The 18,948-nt window shown below is 43.3% G+C and overlaps 1 protein-coding gene, 1 long non-coding RNA gene and 1 other non-coding gene across 17 annotated transcripts in view; 2 read left to right on the top strand and 1 right to left on the bottom strand.

Annotated features, from left to right (window-relative positions):
- The window catches only part of MRTFB (myocardin related transcription factor B), a 68,823-nt gene extending 58,123 nt beyond the window's left edge, over window positions 1-10,700 (top strand). For 9 of the 10 annotated variants that reach the window (XM_048962325.1, XM_048962318.1, XM_048962319.1 and 6 more), the window contains 5 exons: window positions 776-931; window positions 3,519-3,677; window positions 3,936-4,073; window positions 5,989-6,049; window positions 6,343-10,700. In XM_048962325.1, coding sequence (XP_048818282.1) covers window positions 776-931; window positions 3,519-3,677; window positions 3,936-4,073; window positions 5,989-6,049; window positions 6,343-6,881 — 1,053 coding nt within the window. In that variant the 3' untranslated portion in view covers window positions 6,882-10,700. The remainder of the gene's footprint in view (window positions 1-775; window positions 932-3,518; window positions 3,678-3,935; window positions 4,074-5,988; window positions 6,050-6,342) is intronic. The other variant, XM_048962327.1, reaches the window with a different exon arrangement.
- Window positions 1-16,682, bottom strand: part of LOC125700967 (uncharacterized) — a 62,664-nt gene extending 45,982 nt beyond the window's left edge. For all 6 annotated transcript variants that reach the window (XR_007380112.1, XR_007380113.1, XR_007380114.1 and 3 more), the window contains exons 1-2: window positions 16,354-16,682; window positions 13,758-13,860 (exon numbers count right to left, since the gene is read on the bottom strand). This is a non-coding gene — a long non-coding RNA (uncharacterized LOC125700967). The remainder of the gene's footprint in view (window positions 1-13,757; window positions 13,861-16,353) is intronic.
- Window positions 16,672-16,743, top strand: TRNAT-CGU (transfer RNA threonine (anticodon CGU)). The gene has a single exon. It is a non-coding gene; the product is annotated as a tRNA-Thr (tRNA).
- Window positions 16,744-18,948: the final 2,205 nt, after the last annotated feature.

Below are 18,948 nucleotides of genomic sequence, written 5' to 3'. Positions count from 1 at the left end.
GCTAGCTGGATGAAATCACCCACCACTCTCATGGTTACAAAGCCAGCAAAGCACTGTTTCAGTTCCAGCGTGTGCTTGATGTTGTGGCATATTATGGGTTTGGGCTTTGGTGCTAGTGTGTGTGCAGTCATATTTAGTAGCCCTTATGAGGACGGTTGTGAGGGGATTGGAGCCTACAATCTGCAGTGTAAGAGCTATGCTGGTAGCTACCCACGCACACAGATCTTTGTCTAAATTGTTCTGGAATCCTGATAGAATTCTGCGAAAACCTCAAGCAGCTTTTTCTGGTATTTCACTTCATTGATACTGCAGGAAGTTTTCTTAACTTCCAACTCAAACTATCTTTTCTGGGGTTAGATGCAACTTATTAGTGTAAAAACTGCAGTGATATTCTTAAAACAGCTTTTTTTTACATGCTAGAAATCTTATCATGTTGCTACATCAGTTTGGTCTTCAAGGTTGCTAAAATCCAGTTTTTTCCATCTCTTACTGGTCATGCTCTCTTTATCTTCTGCTATTTTCATTGCTCTCTACTGGGTCCTCTCTAGTTTGTGTTCACCATTCTTAAACTGCGGTGCCAAAATAAACGGCACTGTACAGCTGGAGCCTACCAGTACCAGAGAGAATAAAATTATTCTTTCCTGTTCATGGCTCACATTGATACCTCTTGGAATACATGCTATAGCTATTCTGTGTAACCTATGCAACAGATTTTTACATAGTGTAATTTACTGTGAGATACGAATAATGTAAATATTTTATCTTCATCTTTTAGGCTCAATCACAAGCTGGAATACAGACCCCATCACAAATACCTGCTCCTATTCCTTCCTCTGGCCCGGTCCAGACAGCAGCTAAGACGCATACTCCACAATCAAAACAAAACACCATCACGCAGCATGCACTTGGTCAGACCCAACAAATCAGAAAGGTTTGTGGATAGCAGTGAGCATTAAGAGATGTACTATCATGTATTCTAATTCTAGGCAGCAATTTCACAAGCTTTTGTCATATGTGTCATAATATACAGGTTCTTAACATCTCTGTACATCTTTGTATGGGATAAATGGGCTAGTAACTCATTCTCTTTCCAACATTTTAGTCCATGCAGGACTATTTTTCAGCTGCAAATAAGCATGGAAGGCTAAAGAGTGTTTTTTTTTTCTTAATGACTCTTATAACACACACTCCATTCTTTCTCATGCGTGCCACAAGTGGTATACCAGCTATTCCAGTCAATTTCTCCTGTTTGTCACCATCTCATAATCAAAGATTCTTGTAGGCATTTCTTCTTCAGAGAAAGCTTTTATGTATGGCTACAGATATTCATGCATTCCTGGGAGTTCCTTTCAGTGCCCCCACTTCCTTTGATTCATCCTTACTGATGAAGAAAGCTATAGACTCAAAATACTGGGAACAGGAGTTCCAAAGAGGCAAAACCATACCACACCTTGGATAATTCTCTTACTGAGGAATGCGAGGAATGACACAGAGATCCTCTTCCTCTGTACACAAAACTGTCAGTTCTGAAATTTCTCATTCCAAAACAGATGTGCATCAGCACTGGATGCAGAACCCAGTCATGTTCACTCAGTGACTGATAACAGCACTAACACTCACAAGAAAGGGCTTTCTTCTTTGAGCCTCATCCAGGAGCTAAGAGATTGGTTTTGCTTCTTTATCAGTGCTGTGTTCTCTAAGGTTCCAGTGACTTAGGAAAACAAGGTTTTCCAGTTTGCCCCACGGAAAAGATAATTTAGGAATAATTTCAAAATGAAAGGATAATTTTGGTAAGTTAGGTAACTGCCAATCCCTCTCTAGACAGCTCAGCAGTGTAAAGGGGAACATGACCAAATGAGCATCATCACTCTCCAAGTTGCCTGTTCAAGCTGTTTAACTTCATGGGCATTAAGGTTATCCTACTGAAGCCAAAACTGCTGGGATTTGCTATGGGGCTAATCTTGTTAATTGGATAGTCCCCATACAGAAATTTTCCAGTCATCCTTAGGCATGTACTCATGCCAGAAGTTTGCAGTTTGCTTCCTTATCTGTCAAGGGGTTCCAGAAATTATGGCAGGAGATAACCTTCACTCTACATGTGGCTGCCCTGGAGCTGAGCAGCCTGCTCTTATCCCAGCTGGTTTTTTCTCACATCTACTACCATCTTTTACATAAGAAAACTGCCAGTGCAATTACATTTCTTTTTTTAACATCAGAATGTAAAACGCTAATGCAGTACAATAGATCAGAACAGCCTTCATGCATTCAGCATTAGTTCTACCTGTCTTCTGTTTGCATTCATGAGCCTTATCTTTCAGCAGGCATATTGAGCCATTACAGCTAGTGAACTGTCAGTAACGCTGTTTATTAATGCTTTTTAATGAAGTTAGCCTTCCTAATAATGATAATCTCCATTAATAGTTGTTTTCCAGAACTAGTTTCTCTTGAATCCTTCCAGACTTTCTCAGGGAGCTCAGATTTATATGCAAACCAGCTGATGATTGCATCTACTTTCTGCTACACACTAGAGGTGTCTCTTTGCATACCATCTCACAAATAGCCCTTGTTCTTCAATTCATTCATTATCAAGGAAACATCTCCACAGCTGTTCAGTTTAGCTGTAGACAGCTGGAAAATACAGCAGTTTTCACACAGATGATCTGTATGGCTAACAAACTGCATTAATCCCTCTCACAGCAGACCACTTATGGTGTTAAAACTCTACTCCACAAACCTTATCCTAGCTTTATCTCTATCCCTTACCTATGATTTTCTCTCACTTTTGTCATTAAGGTATCTGTGTGATGCTGAATTAAAAAGAGCAGCCTTATGCACACAGATTGCCTCATACAAAAGGGCTGGAGGGCACGTCCTGTGAGCAGAGGCTGACAGGTGAAACTCATTGGTCTCCACAACTTCCAGAGGAGGGGAAGTGCAGAGAGAAGCGCCGCTCTCCTCTCCCTGTGAACCAGTGATAGAACATGAGGGAACGGCACAGAGCGGCACCTGGGGAGGGTCAGACTGGAGAGAAGGAAAAATGCCCAGGCGTGAGGGTGGTCAGACACTGAGGCAGGTTTCCAAGAGGGAGAGGTGGTCGATGCCCCATGCTGTCAGTGTTCGAGAGGCGTTTAGGTAATGCCAGAAATTAGTTCATTTTGTTGACTGCCCACTCGGTAGGGAAATTACACATACTGTATTAAACTGTTCCATACTCTTGAATGTATTTCAGAAAAATTCAATTATACAGTATTGTGCTTCTTGGAAAGTTGCAAGGAGATGTCATATTTATCTGGAGTGAATGAAAGCATGTCAAAGAAACAGTTTCTTTCAAAGTGTATTAGCTTTAGCTTTGCAAATTAATCCACCAGAGCGAAAAACAGGTACAAGTAACATTCCCTTAACAGGAAATTTAAGCAAGTACTTAAAAAAAAAAACGCTTTAAACTTTTTAATGTCATTTAGCTAGTTGGAGTAATTTAAACACTGAAATATTAAGACTGATATCTTAAACCTTTACAGGTTTTTCCACCTACCACATCAACTACAGTGTTTTCCTATCAGACTGCACCAGTTACAACACCTTCACAATCTTTTATTAACAAAACATCAAACTCTAACATTCGCAGTGGTAATAATCAGACTCCCTCTGTGCAGAATGGACCTGTTCCTCCTAATAAGGTAAGAATAGCCCAACCGTACTCCATAAAGTTCTCTTTTATTTTATTGTTCTTAAAAAACAGGTGGCTATATTGCAATTTACTCAAGAAAGAAGTGCATTAGTGTGTATCTGTGTGAGAAAAGCTTGATTTTATTCCTCTGATTGTACTGTTGTAAATGCATAGGTTGGTATGACAGAACAAGATAATCTGTGGACCTTGATACATTTTAATGAAATTGAAATGTGTTGTTTAGTCATTATTTTGTTATTTCACACAGCCTGGCTCCCCATCTCAAGCCCAGTCTTATATTGTTCAGCAGTCGCTCTTCAACAGCACAGCATCCAAGACAAAAGACCCCCCCCGTTATGAAGAGGCCATAAAACAGACCCGCAATATTCAGACATCTCACCGTGAGGTAGTTATTTGTACTTGTTCAGTCCTTGAAAGACATTCTACACTTTTTAGAACTATAAAAGTCATTGCTTAGAGTAGTTTTTCTTTGGTGTTAAGATTTTCTAATGTACTCCATTAATATTTCCTAAATGCAGGACTCCTCTTGTTCCTTTTGATTAAATTAACAGACACATAACTAGATTCACCAGCTGGTGAAACATACAGGTGGGATAATGCTGCTGTTACTGCTTAACAATAACTGCAGTTGTTTCAGACTGAAAGAAAGTGTGTTGATTCTTTCCAAAGTGAGGAAACTTGAGGAAAATGCGTGCATTTATGTGCATATAGGCAAACATATATATACTTGTGCACACGTTTCTTTGAAAGGAGGCTCTGTTTGGTGAGCTTGGTGATTAATCCAGCAGGCTGTATTGTTCATTTATCATATGTTCTTCATAGTGGAAGGAAGTTGTAAAGAATTCTAATGAACGCTTCTAACTTCATTTGTTCTAGAACCATTCCAAAAGAGACAACTCTGACTTAGCATTGAGTGCTGTCTTTGTGGAGGGAAGCACTCAGAAGCACGGGTATCTAACTGCATTTCTTATGTTCTTGGCGTGTCTAAGACATGCTCACAATGAAGGCACGTATGACATCAGACATACTAGAGTGCCATTCCCCCTGGAGAAGCAGGTGTGGCAATCTTAAACAGCAATTAGATGCTTAGGTGCTTTAAGTTCTTTACTATGAGAGTGGTGAGGTGCTGTGGATGCCCCGTCCCTGGAGGTGTTCAAGGCCAGGTTGGATGGGGCCCTGGGCAGCCTGGTCTGGTATTAAATGTGGAGGTTGGTGGCCCTGCATGTGGCAGGGGGTTGGAGATTCGTGGTCCTTGAGATCCCTTCCAATCCTGGCCATTCTGTGATTCTGTGCTTGCCTTCAGGCAGTTGAATCCCTCCCTAACTCTTGAAAAAGATGTTTTGTGTAAACATGGAAACTTTGTTGTATTATTTATCCCCCCACATCTTCCTCTGACTTCTCCATGTATTTCCCTCATCTCAGTGGTTAGAATGTGTCATCAATGTCCAACTAATGGTAAAATAAAATGAAGATATATTGAACATATCAGGTGTTCTGTATATAGGTTTTACTTGTTTTTTTTCTTCCAACAATTGTTAAAGAAACCCAGAGCTCTAAATTGTTTGGGCTTCTCAAATTCCATTAACCTGGTAATTGAACTAAGCTTGATAAGTGACCACATCACTACCAGCCAGCAGCACATCTCCCCGCTGGCCCTTTTTCAGATCCCACATTTCCTGAAGACAAGCTGCTTTCACTCTCTGGAGTATAACCAATGTTTTAAAACACAGCTTTGGTTCTGAGACCTTCAAACAAGTCTCTACTTTGCCTAAGCTTGAGAGTGTCTATGGGACTTTGTCTGTCTTTTGCTTAAGGTTCAGGTATTCAGGAGATGAGTGTTTAAAACAGGTAAACAAAGAGTTAATTAACACTTATCTCTCCAATCTTAAAAAGAAAAACATGAATCTAGAACCAGTGGAAAAAAATATATATATGCACACATCTTGTGTGGTGACTATTCACAAGTTGTCTCTGGAAGAAAGCAGGGGGTACAGCCTTGTAGTCCAGCTGCTCTTCCAAGTATTTTCCTGCTGCAGGAGTATAGCTATTTTCCTTATCCCCACTTTTCAATAAAATCTTTCTTTTCATATTTTTTTCCCAATACTTTGGACTCAAACCAATGGGACAGATTATAGATGTCTCTCCAAACTCTTATTTTCTAGACAGACAATTTCACATGAAGAATTTTAACCCTGATCATAGGTTAGTACCTTGCTACTATTCAGAGAAGCAAGGATCTCAGTCAGCTTAGGAACGTAACACTGCGTGAAAAAGAATAACACTTTTCTCATGTATCACAGATTTCCAGCGCACACAGCCAGCAGATGGATGATCTTTTTGATATTCTCATCAAAAGTGGAGGTAAGCCAAGAAGGAGCTGATGTGAGAATTAAAGCTGGTAATAAAAACAACATTGTAATCAAAGAAAGAATTATTGAAGTATTATTGAAAGCAGAACTCTGGAATTTAACATTTTTTGTTGTTCACAGAGTATCTGACACACTTAGTCTGATGTATGTCTTACTCCATTGAAGTTCATTGTAGGCACATCTTCAGAGTGAGTGGGCAAAAAAGGTACTTGTAAGCCTGAAGACGTCACTGTCTTTTCTGAATTCGTGTTTGTTGTTTGTTTTGTTTTACTGTTGTTAATGCAGAGATTTCCCTTCCAATAAAGGAAGAACCATCTCCCATTTCTAAAATGAGACCAGTAACAGCCAACATCACTACAATGCCAGTAAATACAGTGATATCCCGCCCACCACCACAGATCCAAATGGCCCCTCCTCCTGTGTCCTTGGAACCAACAACCAGCTTATCTATAAGTCTGGAAAACCAACTTGAAGCCCTCCTGGATGGAACTTTACCTTCAGGTAATGAAATTCCTCAATTGACAAGCGGTAACGAGGACAGAGAGTCGTTTTCTTTAATTGAAGACCTCCAGAATGATCTGCTTAATCACTCCAGCATTTTAGATCACTCCCATTCACCCATGGAAACGTCTGACCCCCAGTTTACCACTAATAGTTCTTGTCTATCTCTTGACCTTCCTGACACAAATTTAGACAATATGGAATGGCTGGACATTACAATGCCCAGCTCCTCATCTGGACTCACTCCTCTCAACTCTGCTGCCCCCAGCGTGTTCTCCACTGACTTCCTAGATACACAGGACCTACAGTTGCACTGGGATTAAGCTGTAGCCAATAAGAAAATGACCTGGAAATCTCTTTTTACTGTAGAGATCCTATTACACTATTCTGATTGCAGTTAAAATAAATTACAATAGAAATGTCTGTAAGAACAAATGCTTGAAGGTAATTCCTTATTGATGTCCTAGTTTACAACAGTGAATTACTCCATGCTCATGCCATTAATGCAGATCAGGGCTCTCTGAAAGCTGTATTTCACAAGTCAAGAAAGGATGATTGTACTTAGTGTTTCAAAGCACGACAAGGGAAATGCATCCCAAATATATAAGAAGGAAGTTATGTCTCTGATTTTTTAATGCTTACATGAACAACACAGCATGGCTCATCTTAGAGAAGAAAACATAGGAGAGATTTGAACTGTCTGTATTGACACAGCGAGCAAATGTTGTTTGAGGGAGGTTGAGATATCACTGCACTTCATTGTTCCTGTGGATAGCCTGAGCCAGGTTCAAATTGAATTGTGAGGGCAAAGGCAAGTAGAAACACTGGCTGGTTCAGTGAAATTTCATAAATCTAGACTTTTAATTTGTTTGAGTTGTTTTTATATTTTGGTTTTGTGGCTTTTAAAACTCTTCCCCATTCTTTGATCATGAGGGAAGAATTTAACTGCATCCAAAGGGATATTAAGCGTAACTGCAAGAAATCCACTGTAGCTAGGCCAAGTAATACTGAGAACACTGAATTTTCTATTAAATGCTCTGGATTTAATAGCTCGGTTTTAATGTGTATATCAGACAGTTATTTGTATACTCTTTTAAACTTTGTATGATTATTTTTGTGAACAGAGGGGAACAGTGCTCTGAAGTAATTACAGTAATGAAAATAGTATCTTAATTTGTCATTGAGGATATTTTTAGTTCAGTGAACACAGTATCTCAGCATCTTAGAACATTTTGAGGAAGCAGCAAAGTTTAAATGAGCTGTTATGCTCTATGATCCTGCAAACATCTATGCAGGAGCAGTGCCAGTGCCCCAGCAAAAGGTGTTTGTAGGATCGAGTTGCAGGGGACAATACTGACAGGACAGTGATCATTTCCTGAACAATACTGTCAGCTCTTGAACAACTCCGTCTGCCACTACACGACGTCAGGGAATCTAAACAGGCTCAGTAAGAATTCTAAACAGTACACACAGAAAACTATAAAAGGCAAACGATCAGGATATACTGTTCTGTGGTGAGGACAGATAACAGAATTAAACTCTTGCTGCACAATGCAGTGCGTGAAAAGTTTTAAAGCCATGAGTTGTTTCTCAGAGCCTGTTATGTAAAGTCAGGAAAAGCAAACAAAAAAATGCTACAGCGTTAAGGAAGATACTCGGACATTCTACAGTAGTGTTTCCCATGATAGCTGTTAAATGTTGTTATGGAGGAGGCAGGCTGATAAACCAAATTGGAATTTTTCCACATAAGTGTGTTTCTAAATTACAACAAAAGAAAGCAGTCCCTTCTTTCTTGAACAGTGAAAAGGTGATATGTTTTCTAGTCTGAGAACTGATCTTATTTCAGAATTCCTTCCTCCGCCAACCTTCAAAAACAAAATCTGTTGGAACTAAATTAAAAATGGTGTGAAGCTTAAGTAGCAAAACAAAAAGTACCCATTCACCACTTAGCAACTTGAATCATGTTTGAAAAGTTAAAGAAATAATCATGTCAATATCAAATCAAATACTCTTGTCATAAAATGTTGTAGAATTATCTGTAAATTCCACATTTCCAGATATCAAGTGCAGAATTCCATTGGCTTCAGGTGAAATACTGGATTATATTATTGATTTGGGGTTTAAACTGGCATCATATCAGCTATCAGCACTTTAGATCATTATCTACTTTCAGTAGTTTTACAGGTCAGGGTTTACTTAATCTGAAATCGAGAACAGAAGAACTGTCTATCAACATTTTCACAACAGAAGCTGAAAGACAATTCTTTATTCTTTCTTGCTGTGCCTCCTGTACTCGAGTACAACGTCGTGTGTGGACTGTCTGCCTTAAATGTTGATGCTCTACGACTCTTAAATAACACTGAGAACATTCAGTTTTTGCATTCCTTTTCATCGTATTATCTTGGGAGCTGATACTCTGAGATACAAAGTGCCCTCAGCTGTTACTGGAACAAGAATTAAGACTCCTGGTCTGACAGGAACAACTCTGAATGGAATTTATGTAGTCCTACAGTACCGTCAGCGTACTGTGTGCTACATCACACACTGAACCACAAACACGTGGTTACAATTACCCCTTCTGACCCTGCCTTCCGATTAAATAAGAGGCAAGTGAATTAATTGTTAGAGAATAAATTAACCTAGAACGACTGTACTGTCATTTTTGATATGCATGTAAATATGCTTAAACTGGCAAAGTCATCTTGCTACAAAACTATCCTCATTGGCAGTGTAGAATGTTAATTACTCCATAGGAATCTATGTGCAGAAATAAAACCAAACAGCTGAGATGTGTTGTCTGCAGTACAGTATGGCTTTCTGCTCTAAAAGTCTATTTGGGGAAAAACATAAAAAGAAAAAAAAAGTTAAGGGATCACTTTAGTTTTCAAAGTGCAGATATTCTGGTGTGGGGGATGTGTGATTACTTTTTTTGTACATTTGAGGGTTATCTGTATTAAACCTTATATATGATGGATTGCTACAGCCCTTGTACTGAAATGTGATTTATATTTGCCACCGTTACATACACAGTTATGGCAGAAATAGATTTTGCTTAGATTTGTGCGTGTGCATGTTTTGCATTGTCATTTTTCTTACACAGATACAACACATCTGAGAGATTTAGTCATGACTGCGCAGTTTGACTGTCCAGAACTGAATGTTTCTCATTAGAACAGTTGCAGAGGAAAGCCCTGGCAGTAGATTTGCCAGGCAGTGGCTGCAATATGCTAACAGAACATCCTACTGCAGCCACGTTACTAAATTCTGACAGAGTAATTAGGAATACCATTTAACAGTGTGAAATTCAAAAGTTGGTGTTCACAATTCTAGACACGGAAGGAGCTCAGGTGTGTTTTACAGGGCTGGTATTAATCAAGAGGAGTCACATCCTGCATGTAGTAACCGGTATTTGTTAATGCACTTGTGGTGCCATACAGCATTATGTAAGACAAGTAAGTTTACAGGCAAATTTTATTCAGTGTTACAAACAGTTAGCAAGTCATTGTCATAAACTTAGCAGTTGTATCTTTAAAAAAAACCATCCATTTGTTCAACTGCTCTTTACAGAATTGTAGCTTCTAATCCAGCAATGAGAGCCTTGCAAAACCAGCCCATTAAAAAGCTGAGGCAACATTAGAAGCAATCACAGTTTAATACAGACATTTCTTTTCAAGGCATCTCTAAATTGACTAGCAGGAGTTATCTTCAAGGAAGCAAATAATCAAAGCAGATGTTTCAATATTAAACTTCTCTGTTACGTAATCTTAAACATTCTGATGCCTGAAAAGCATAGGCACCATAGCTGGAAACCAGGCACAAGCTGCTGAACTGTTCTCAAGGCAGAGAAAATGCAGTCAAAGAATATAATTAACTGGAAGGACATTATGTAAAGAAAACACAGTAAAGCTCACTGATGTATACAGTCGTTTGGATGGCATCTTCAGTGTATTATAAGTTTAAAGCAAATTACATTAAAACTGGAAAAAAATATTCTTCCACTTATATCTACTGAATATTTTGTTAAATTTTTTTTTGTCGTGGCCTATTAAATTGCTTTCTGATGATTTCTAGGCCATAATAGAGGTTTTCTTTTGAGAGAGACATGGAACTGAGTTGCACATAGTATATATGTGGCCAATAAAGAGCATCCTTTAAAAACTGAACCTGAAATAATCTCAAGTATTCCTTCTATTGTGATGAATAACATGCAGAAAAGAGACACCTGTGTCATTCTGTAGTGTCTGAATATATAGACTTTTAGGTTCAGAATGCATAAATACATATGTAGAATTCTAGCCAAAAAAAAAGCTATTCAAGCTCTGAGAGTGAAATCTCAGTAAAAAGCAGGGAATGGTTAACAACTATACAATCACACTATTTTTATAAAAAGTATAGCTCAGATATTCAAAAACAGCCTCCAATAAATTATAGTAATATAAAAATGTAAAAAGGAACCAAAGCATTGCCATTTGTATTGCCAAAGAAGGCACTTTGTACTTTGAAGCATAGGAAAGTAAATCCCCAGAACTACCCATACTTTTTTAAAATTAAGGATGTAGATATTTTCAAAGCAGATTTTGATGTTTAAGAGGACAGATTTGTTTTGTTGATTGAGAAATTTGTATTAGTAGCACAGGCTTTTTTCCAGATATTTCTTCCACAGTACTGCTTGCAGTAGAAATGACGCTAACCTCGTAGGTGTTGCTCTTCTTATTTTCATAGCCATTACTATGTCTTAGCATCTCATTTCATGAAAAGAAGAAGATGGACACCTCTTCCTAGGGCCCTCTTCATTTAAGCACTACTTTACTAAATGCAAATTATGGCAATCAGGGCGTCCGTTTATGTTTTGCCTTTCTATAAGAAACCATGATGCCTTTGTATTTGTTGTTTGCAGTCCTAAAATCAATTCCATACGTTTGAATGCCATATGTTTTGCACATTGTACTGTATATATATTAAGGCATATTGTATTTTTATATGTGTAGTACATTTATCAGATATTTTGTACATAGTGGCAATATTGTAGCTACTGAGGAAATGTTTGATATTTCAGCATTTTTGCTAAGTGTCTCAAATAAAAAAAAAAGGAAAACAGTTAAATTGTTTGCTTTTACTTATTAAAAATGAGAAATGCATTTAATAACAAGCTAAAATTCTGGATTGTATGAATCAGAAATATTTGGGCAACGTTATCAAGTACCTTTCCTGCAAAAAGGAACAAGAATGATACAAGGGCTTAGACAAACTCCAAAAGAATGGTGGTTTTTCTTCAGAATCAGAGAGAACAGAACATGTTTAACAATGAAGAACTCCTGAACTCCCAACGTTTCGGCTTACTGGGTTTTGTTAGTTTAATTCCTTTGCTTTTATTCTTGTCTCAAGAAATTGAGAACCCTGACATAGGTACTCTGATGTATAGAGGCACTGGACTACCTTAGTATCAGCCAGAACAAAAGCATGGTGCAGCATTTTCCTTTGCTTTCAGTAAGGTACTTCTGTCATAAAAAGAGAAGCCAAAGGTATTGCAGGAGTTCTGATCTGTGCAACAGGCACACGAGGCACACGCGATGCTCTTCAGTAGAATCGAAACAGCAGCTTCAGAAGAATTAAACCAATTGCAAACAGTTACCTTGCATATGGCTCATGAACCCTGCAGACCTTACTTCACAATGAGATCTTTTTTTCATTACGTGCAGCTGCTAACGTTCACCATACCCCAAAACTCATCTGTCTCCTGGTTCATTAAATAACAAGTTGGACAAATCTATCCTATTCATTCTTGATTTTCCTAAGTTCTTTGAAAGTTTTCAAGATGTGCTGGATTGCTGGGTTTCATATTTGCATTTTGTATTCTGCTCAGCTTGTTTTGAAGCAAACACCTGCACGCACTTCTTTGGGAGAAAGAACAACGAGCTGTTCAGTGTGCACAAGATTCTTTCTGTCATGAAGCTGCTTCATTTAAGCATTTACTATGATACTTTCTCACATGGAGACAACCTCCATACTTGATCACCAACCATTTCCTCATTAAAGTCTGTGCAACGCTGATGACCTCAGAATTTGGAAATGTGTTACAAAATCAAATTATTATTTAAGTACCCATAAAACTGAACAGTATGCCCTGTAAATTTGCTAAAATACTGTTTCTGTATGAATTTAATCCATTATAAAAGTCTGTAGGATGCCTACCTGTGCGACCTACTGTAGGGAACCAGGGGGGTTGGACTCGATGATCTCTGGAGGTCCCTTCCAACCCCTACAATTCTGTGATTCTGTGATATGTGCTATCAACTTACCTTCAGATACCATGCTTCAAACACAAACAGTGGAAAACCAGTGCAGCACTTTTTCACTATGCATTTGTACATTACAGCATTTATAGTCACAGTGTGTCAGTAATATATCTCTCATTGGGTCCCAACTTGCAATACTGTGTTTTAATAATTTTACACAGACTTAAAAATAAACATGCACTCCTCCCTATGGGAATTGCTGAGTCACTGCCCTAAGCAATAATTGAGCACCTGGGGAAGGACGCAGCCCTGGGAGCACAGGTGGCAGCAATTCCAAAAACCCGGTTCCAGCCCTCCCTGCCCTCATTAAAGGGCTGGCTGCCACAAGGGAAAGGTTTCTATCTGGAGATCCCTCCTTGTGGAGTGTTTGGTGAGCCCCAGGCCTTGGGACAGGTGAGCAAATGTTTGTTGAACTGGGTGGTGACCAGCAGCCTTTTTTGGTAATTCAGAACTGGTTCTCTGCTCTCACCCTCCAACTACACCCTCCAACTGTGTTCACATTAACATGATTGGGTAAACACCAAGACAAGGGTGGATAAGGCTTGAGATGATGCTGAATGAACTTGTCCACAAGCTATAAACCCTGGCTTTCAATAAAAACTCTACATGTTAACCATGCTCTAAAAGCAGCTATCATGACATGCATCTTTATAAATGCTATCTACTCCTGCCTATTAGCTAACTGCTTGTTACACAACTGTTGCTAAGGAGTGTTGGATTTCTTAGAACATTTGCACCATCTCAAGTCAGGCTTCTCCTCGATAGCAGAGAAGTCCCTGTTTCTCCACCCCTGCAGTACACTCTGCAGCCCCAGTAACAGCTTTTTAAAAGAGAATCAAGGTAGCAAACCAGAGGAACACCTATCACCCACAGGGTTTGAGGTCTTTTTTTTCCTCTGCTTACCTATAAACTACCTGATGATGAGGCTCCAGTCTCCTCTGCAGAACAAGGACTGCTGTTCCATTCTGCCATAGCACCACATCAATTCTGAGTCCCTCCAAGAAACCTGTGTTAATTAAAAGTGAAGAGTGAATGTTCTCTCATAAAGCTAGGACAAAGTCTCAGCACCACTAACTGATGGCTGAGGAGCACACCAGCAGCCTCACAGCATCTTCACCAATACAGAATTTGTGTAATTGTGTAACTGTATGAATACGTATCTTGTCAAGAGCTGGGATGATTTTTAGGCAGGCCTAGTCTTGCACATTAAAACACAACAAAGACCTCTCCTAAGGCAGCAACAGCTCCAACTCATAAGAATGACACTTAGGAAGGAAAAAAAATGCCAATTTTCTCCTTTTGGCAAAGTCCCATTATCTTTTCAGTGCCAAAGTCTTGAAGACTTTCCTTTAGTAATTTGGGTAGTGTTTTAAAGCAGGTTCTGTCAGAAAAGCACACAACATAATGAAGACTTGGGATAAAGAATGAGGGTTTTTAGAAAGAGTTCAAACAAGGGCAATGACCACCGTAAAATATTCTATATCAAAATGTTCAGAAATGCTGCAACAGCGTATTGAGAGAAACCCTTCCAAATACGTGTTACCACACAAACATGACCAGAAACCATTTCCAGGAGAAGCCTTCCAAAATTAATCAGAATATTCTCTACCATAAAGATATCACTGACAGCCCAAGTAACCTACAACAGACTGCAGTAAGTAGCCAAGAACCCATCCTTTGCCAAGTAATTTCACCTTAATTCCTCATAGCTATAAACTGGAACACGAAAAATTTAGTCTAAAAAAAAAAAAAAAAAAAAAAAAAAAGTGAGTCAGATAGAAGTCATATAATATGGCATGAGTGAGGAATCAGAAATCTCTGGTCTGACAGATCAGAAGTGTGCACAAGTCCTCCCCATTAATCCCTGACGTGAGCGGGTCCGTCTCAGCAATCCCCTTTAAGGTAATTCTGACAACATCTCTAGGATGTCTTTTTCACAGTCCCCTGCCAAAGAGAATGAAGTGCCCAGGGAACCCAGGAGGTGAAGCACCAATGCAGGAATGCTATGTCAGTGCTCTGCTCCTAAGGACTATCTAATCATACAAACAGAGATCTCGCTAGGTTGCTTACAACCTGGCTTGGTCAAGGGTAAGAAATACATGGCCTGCATTTTGCACTAACTCCCCTCATAATTGCCAAGGTGCTCTCAGCAATGCTGTCACTCATTCTAGAATGAGACAGGAGGTGAAATCTATGCCTGTCTGTATATCCTGCCACTGCTGAAAGGCTGCCCACAACGGAGGGGTCCCAGAATAACATTTGGGATCCAGGTTAACCACATCGAGGACCAGTCCAGGCTCAACTCCTGCTTCACCTCTGTTCACCAGATTTCTGACCAGCTTTTCATCCCAGGTAAAAATGCAGCAACAGCACGGGCCATGCCCGAGGTTTTGGAAGCTCTACCATCCTGGCCATCTTTAAAGAAGCCATCTAAAGGAAAGAGAGCAGGAACTAACAAATATTTCTTCTTAATCTACGCAGAAGCTTGTTATGATTTCATCTTGAAGGTCCCATTTCCCTGCACATTTACAGAAGAATTTCAGCATTAGAAGTTGCTTTACAGTTTAATACTATTTCTGATGCCATCTGAATAAATTTTCAAGAATGCAGTGTATCTGATGTAACATACGTGAATTCCAGCTATCATTCAAGTATTCCTCTTGGCTTCCTCCTGCCACGAGATCACAACTCTGTCACAAAGTTAGGAAACACCAATAAATCAAACACAGATGGGAGCTGCTCAGGAACCGTGACAACAAATTGCAACCGGCAAATACAGCACATACAAGAAAATGTTCTAATAAGCCAGGAGACCAGAAACGGCAGACCACAGCCAAACACCATCTCTCCTTCCTCAGCTAAGATCACCGGTCCTGTCACAGAAGCAGCCGGCGCAAGGGCCGAGCGAGACGGACCGCGCTTCTCTCGGCGCAGCCCGACGCGCTGCGGCTGCGGGGCTCCACGTGGGGCGAGCAGCAGCAGAGCGGGCGGACAGATAAACTGCAGCCGGCGCTGGGGCTGCTCAGGCACCCGCCGGGGCCGCAAAAACAGCCCGAGGCAGCTCCGGGACGGCCAACCGCGGCTCCGTTCGGTTCAGACAAACCTCGCTGCAGGCAGAGCTCGTTCAGACCGCTCCGTTTGCAGAAATACCAGCACTCAGAGCCATCCCGGAGGCGCTGACGCGTCTCTCGGTAACTAGCCTTTGTTCACGCGGCCGGCAGGCCGCCCCTCGGCACAGCGGCGCGAGGCCACATCGGATCAGCGCCCCGTGCCCCCCTGTCGCCTCAGCGACCCGCCCTGGCTCTTCGCCTCAGCGGCACCGGCCGCCTCAGGGCGGAACCCAGCACCAGCATCCCGCCCGGAGCGAAAAGAGCGCAGTTGAGGAACGCGGTTCTCTCCCCTTTCTCGCAGCACCGAGGCTTTACGCAGAACGAGCGCCGGGCGGCGGGAACTGTGTTTTTACAACGCGAACGCCGTTCGGCATTTAACGTGTAATTACCGCAATGTTTGCACTCCCGCTCCGTTTCTGGAAGGACGCGCGTTTTCTTCCCGCTTTCTCTTCCTTCTCCCTGAGCTGTTCCTCTGTCCCAGGGAAGACCGCTGCAGTCACGGCTCTAAGCACACGAGGGCGGCCTCTCGGCGGAGGAACGCCAGGCCGCGCATAGGCGGCACGCGCGGCTGGACGGCGCCGCCTGAGGGAGCAACGGCCGCGCGCGCGCCCGACGGCCGCAGGTGCTGACGCGCGCGCACGGCCAGGGCCGCGGAGCAGCGGGAGCGGCGCCAGCGATAGAAAGGCGTCGGGGGCACCGTTAATGCGGGCGCGGTGGCCAAGTGGTAAGGCGTCGGTCTCGTAAACCGAAGATCACGGGTTCGAACCCCGTCCGTGCCTCGGCGGGTCCGCGCCGGAAGGGATTTCTGTGCTGATCCCTTTTTAGGGGACGGCGGAGCCTCCGAGACGGGACGAACCCGTCAGCAGCGCTGCGGGTGGTCGGGCCCGCTGAGCCCGGGGCGCTGCGGGGGGTCGGGGCGCTCCCCGAGCGGCAGTAAGGGCGGCGCGGCTCGCGCGCGCCTTCGTCCTCGCAGCGCCGTCTGGAATCGCGGCTGCGCGGCCGTGCGTGGGAACGAGCTGCGCTGCGGGGTTTGGTGTCAGCCCCGCGCTGAGGATGCCGTCGGTACTCGAGCTGCGTTCGGACTTGCCGAAGGGCAGTAACCGTTCATTTTGCCTTTGGCTTTTTTTTCTTTGAGCAGATCTACTGTCAGGAAAACGACCGGACCGTACGAACGACTCCGTCCGTTGCACCGCCGGTTCCCACGAGGACACAAGGATGCTCCGCGGCGCTCCGCGCTCCCCTGGGGAAGGAGGACGGAGAACGGGAGGCGGGAATTTGGGGCGGTTTCAGCACGCGCGGCGAGCGGGATCGCAGCCCGGGCCGCTCCGCGCTGCCGTCTGCCGGCTCGAACGTCTCCAGCCGAGGACACGAAGCGCGGGGCGGCCTCGGGGTTCTCAAAGCGAAACCGGAGAATCCGAGCGGAGGAGCCGCCCCGGCAGCGCTCGGGCTGTGCCGATTCCCCACGGAACCGCACGTGTCCGTAACGGGTTTGATTAAACGAGTTTATCAAATATGAAACAAAGCCGGAGCCCGTTGTTCTTGTTGCATTCGGAACGGGGGCGGAGGGCGCTTTGCCCGTCACAGTGACACGGAGAAACGACGAGGATTTCACGTGGCTGAGGGGAATTTAATTACGGGAGATCAGCCTGTGGGAGTCACACGAATTGAAATCCATTACTCTCCACAAAAGCCAGCTACTGCGTTTTCCGTAGCAACGTTTGCCATTCTTGGCTAAATAACGCTTTGTTAGGAAAGCACTGAGATCTTTACAGAATTAGTAGCGTGCAGCGGCACGTTTGCGCTTTGCGAGCATTAATTACGCTTCTGCTTCCTATGAAGAGTTGGCGCAGCTTTGTGCTGGCCGCCCCGATGGGAGTAAAGCACTGCTGCGGAGCCCAGCCGGGAGCGGAGCGGTGCCGCTGATCGCCCCTCGGCAAAAGCTGACAGGGGACGGCCCGTGAGCGACTCGTGCGCGCGGCCACGGCGGGAAGGATTGGCGGCGGCGCGGCTGGGCGGGCGGGACCGGCCGGCTGGGAGAGCGGCGCTCCGCGGAGCTGCCGTGCCCGTCCGCCCCCGTCCGCCCCGCTTCGTGCGCTGTGTGCGCGGGGCGGACACGGGAAACAGCACGGCGACAGACGTCCGTGAACGCGGGTAAAAATGAGGACGGGGGTTACTGATTAGCTCGCTGCCCCTATAAAACTCCTAGATCTGATCGGAGAAAGGCGAGTTACGTGTTTTACCGTTCTTCCTTTTTGAACCATTATCCGATCAAAGAAGCACGAAAAGCGCTTTATCGCTCACTTGATTTTTTTTCTCCTGCGCTGGGAGCCCTCTGCAGGAAGCGAAGCTGAATGTCACAAATCTGCCCTTCCTGACGTCTCTCGAATTTCTAGGAATGCCCCTTCCCCGTTACTATATTTGGAGGTAGTTTCTAAGAAAAAAAAGCGGTTTTCAGACGGTCGCGGCCCCGATGCGGGAGGGCGGTGCGGGGCGGCGCAGCCTTTGTGGCAGCAGTGCGGGAAGGAGCGGAGCGGAGCCTTTGTGGCAGCGGGCGGTGCGGCTGCTCCGCTCATTTCCCGGTGCCGGACTTTTTTTTTCCCCTCCTGCACTTTATTCTTTTTTAAAGGAAAAGGAGCTCAGGAAAAAAAAAAAAAAAGAAAAAGAAAAAAGAAAGAAAGAAAAAAAAAAAGAAAGAAAAAAAAAAGAAAAGAAAAAAAGAAGGAAAACAAAAAGAAACCTGGATTTTTTTTTTCTCCGCTTCCCCCCCCCCCCCCGCCCCCCCCGATGTGGCCTCTTGTTTGGCTCGTGGCGTGACCGTGATGAAGAAATGTTTCTGGGCGCCTGGCAGGGTGCTCTTTCTATGTCATGAGTCAGGATTTTGCCAACGGAAGGAGTCCGCGCAGCGAGAACCGCGGGCCGCCGCTCTCCGGACCGGGAAGCCGCCAGGGATCCCCGCTCCGCCCCGGGGAGCCGCCGGGCACCGG

Source organism: Lagopus muta, chromosome 15 (genome assembly GCF_023343835.1).
Source record: "Lagopus muta isolate bLagMut1 chromosome 15, bLagMut1 primary, whole genome shotgun sequence".
NCBI classification, from domain to species: Eukaryota; Metazoa; Chordata; class Aves; order Galliformes; family Phasianidae; genus Lagopus; species Lagopus muta.
Note: the sequence above shows the minus strand (reverse complement) of the source record. Positions and strands in the feature narration are given on the sequence as shown.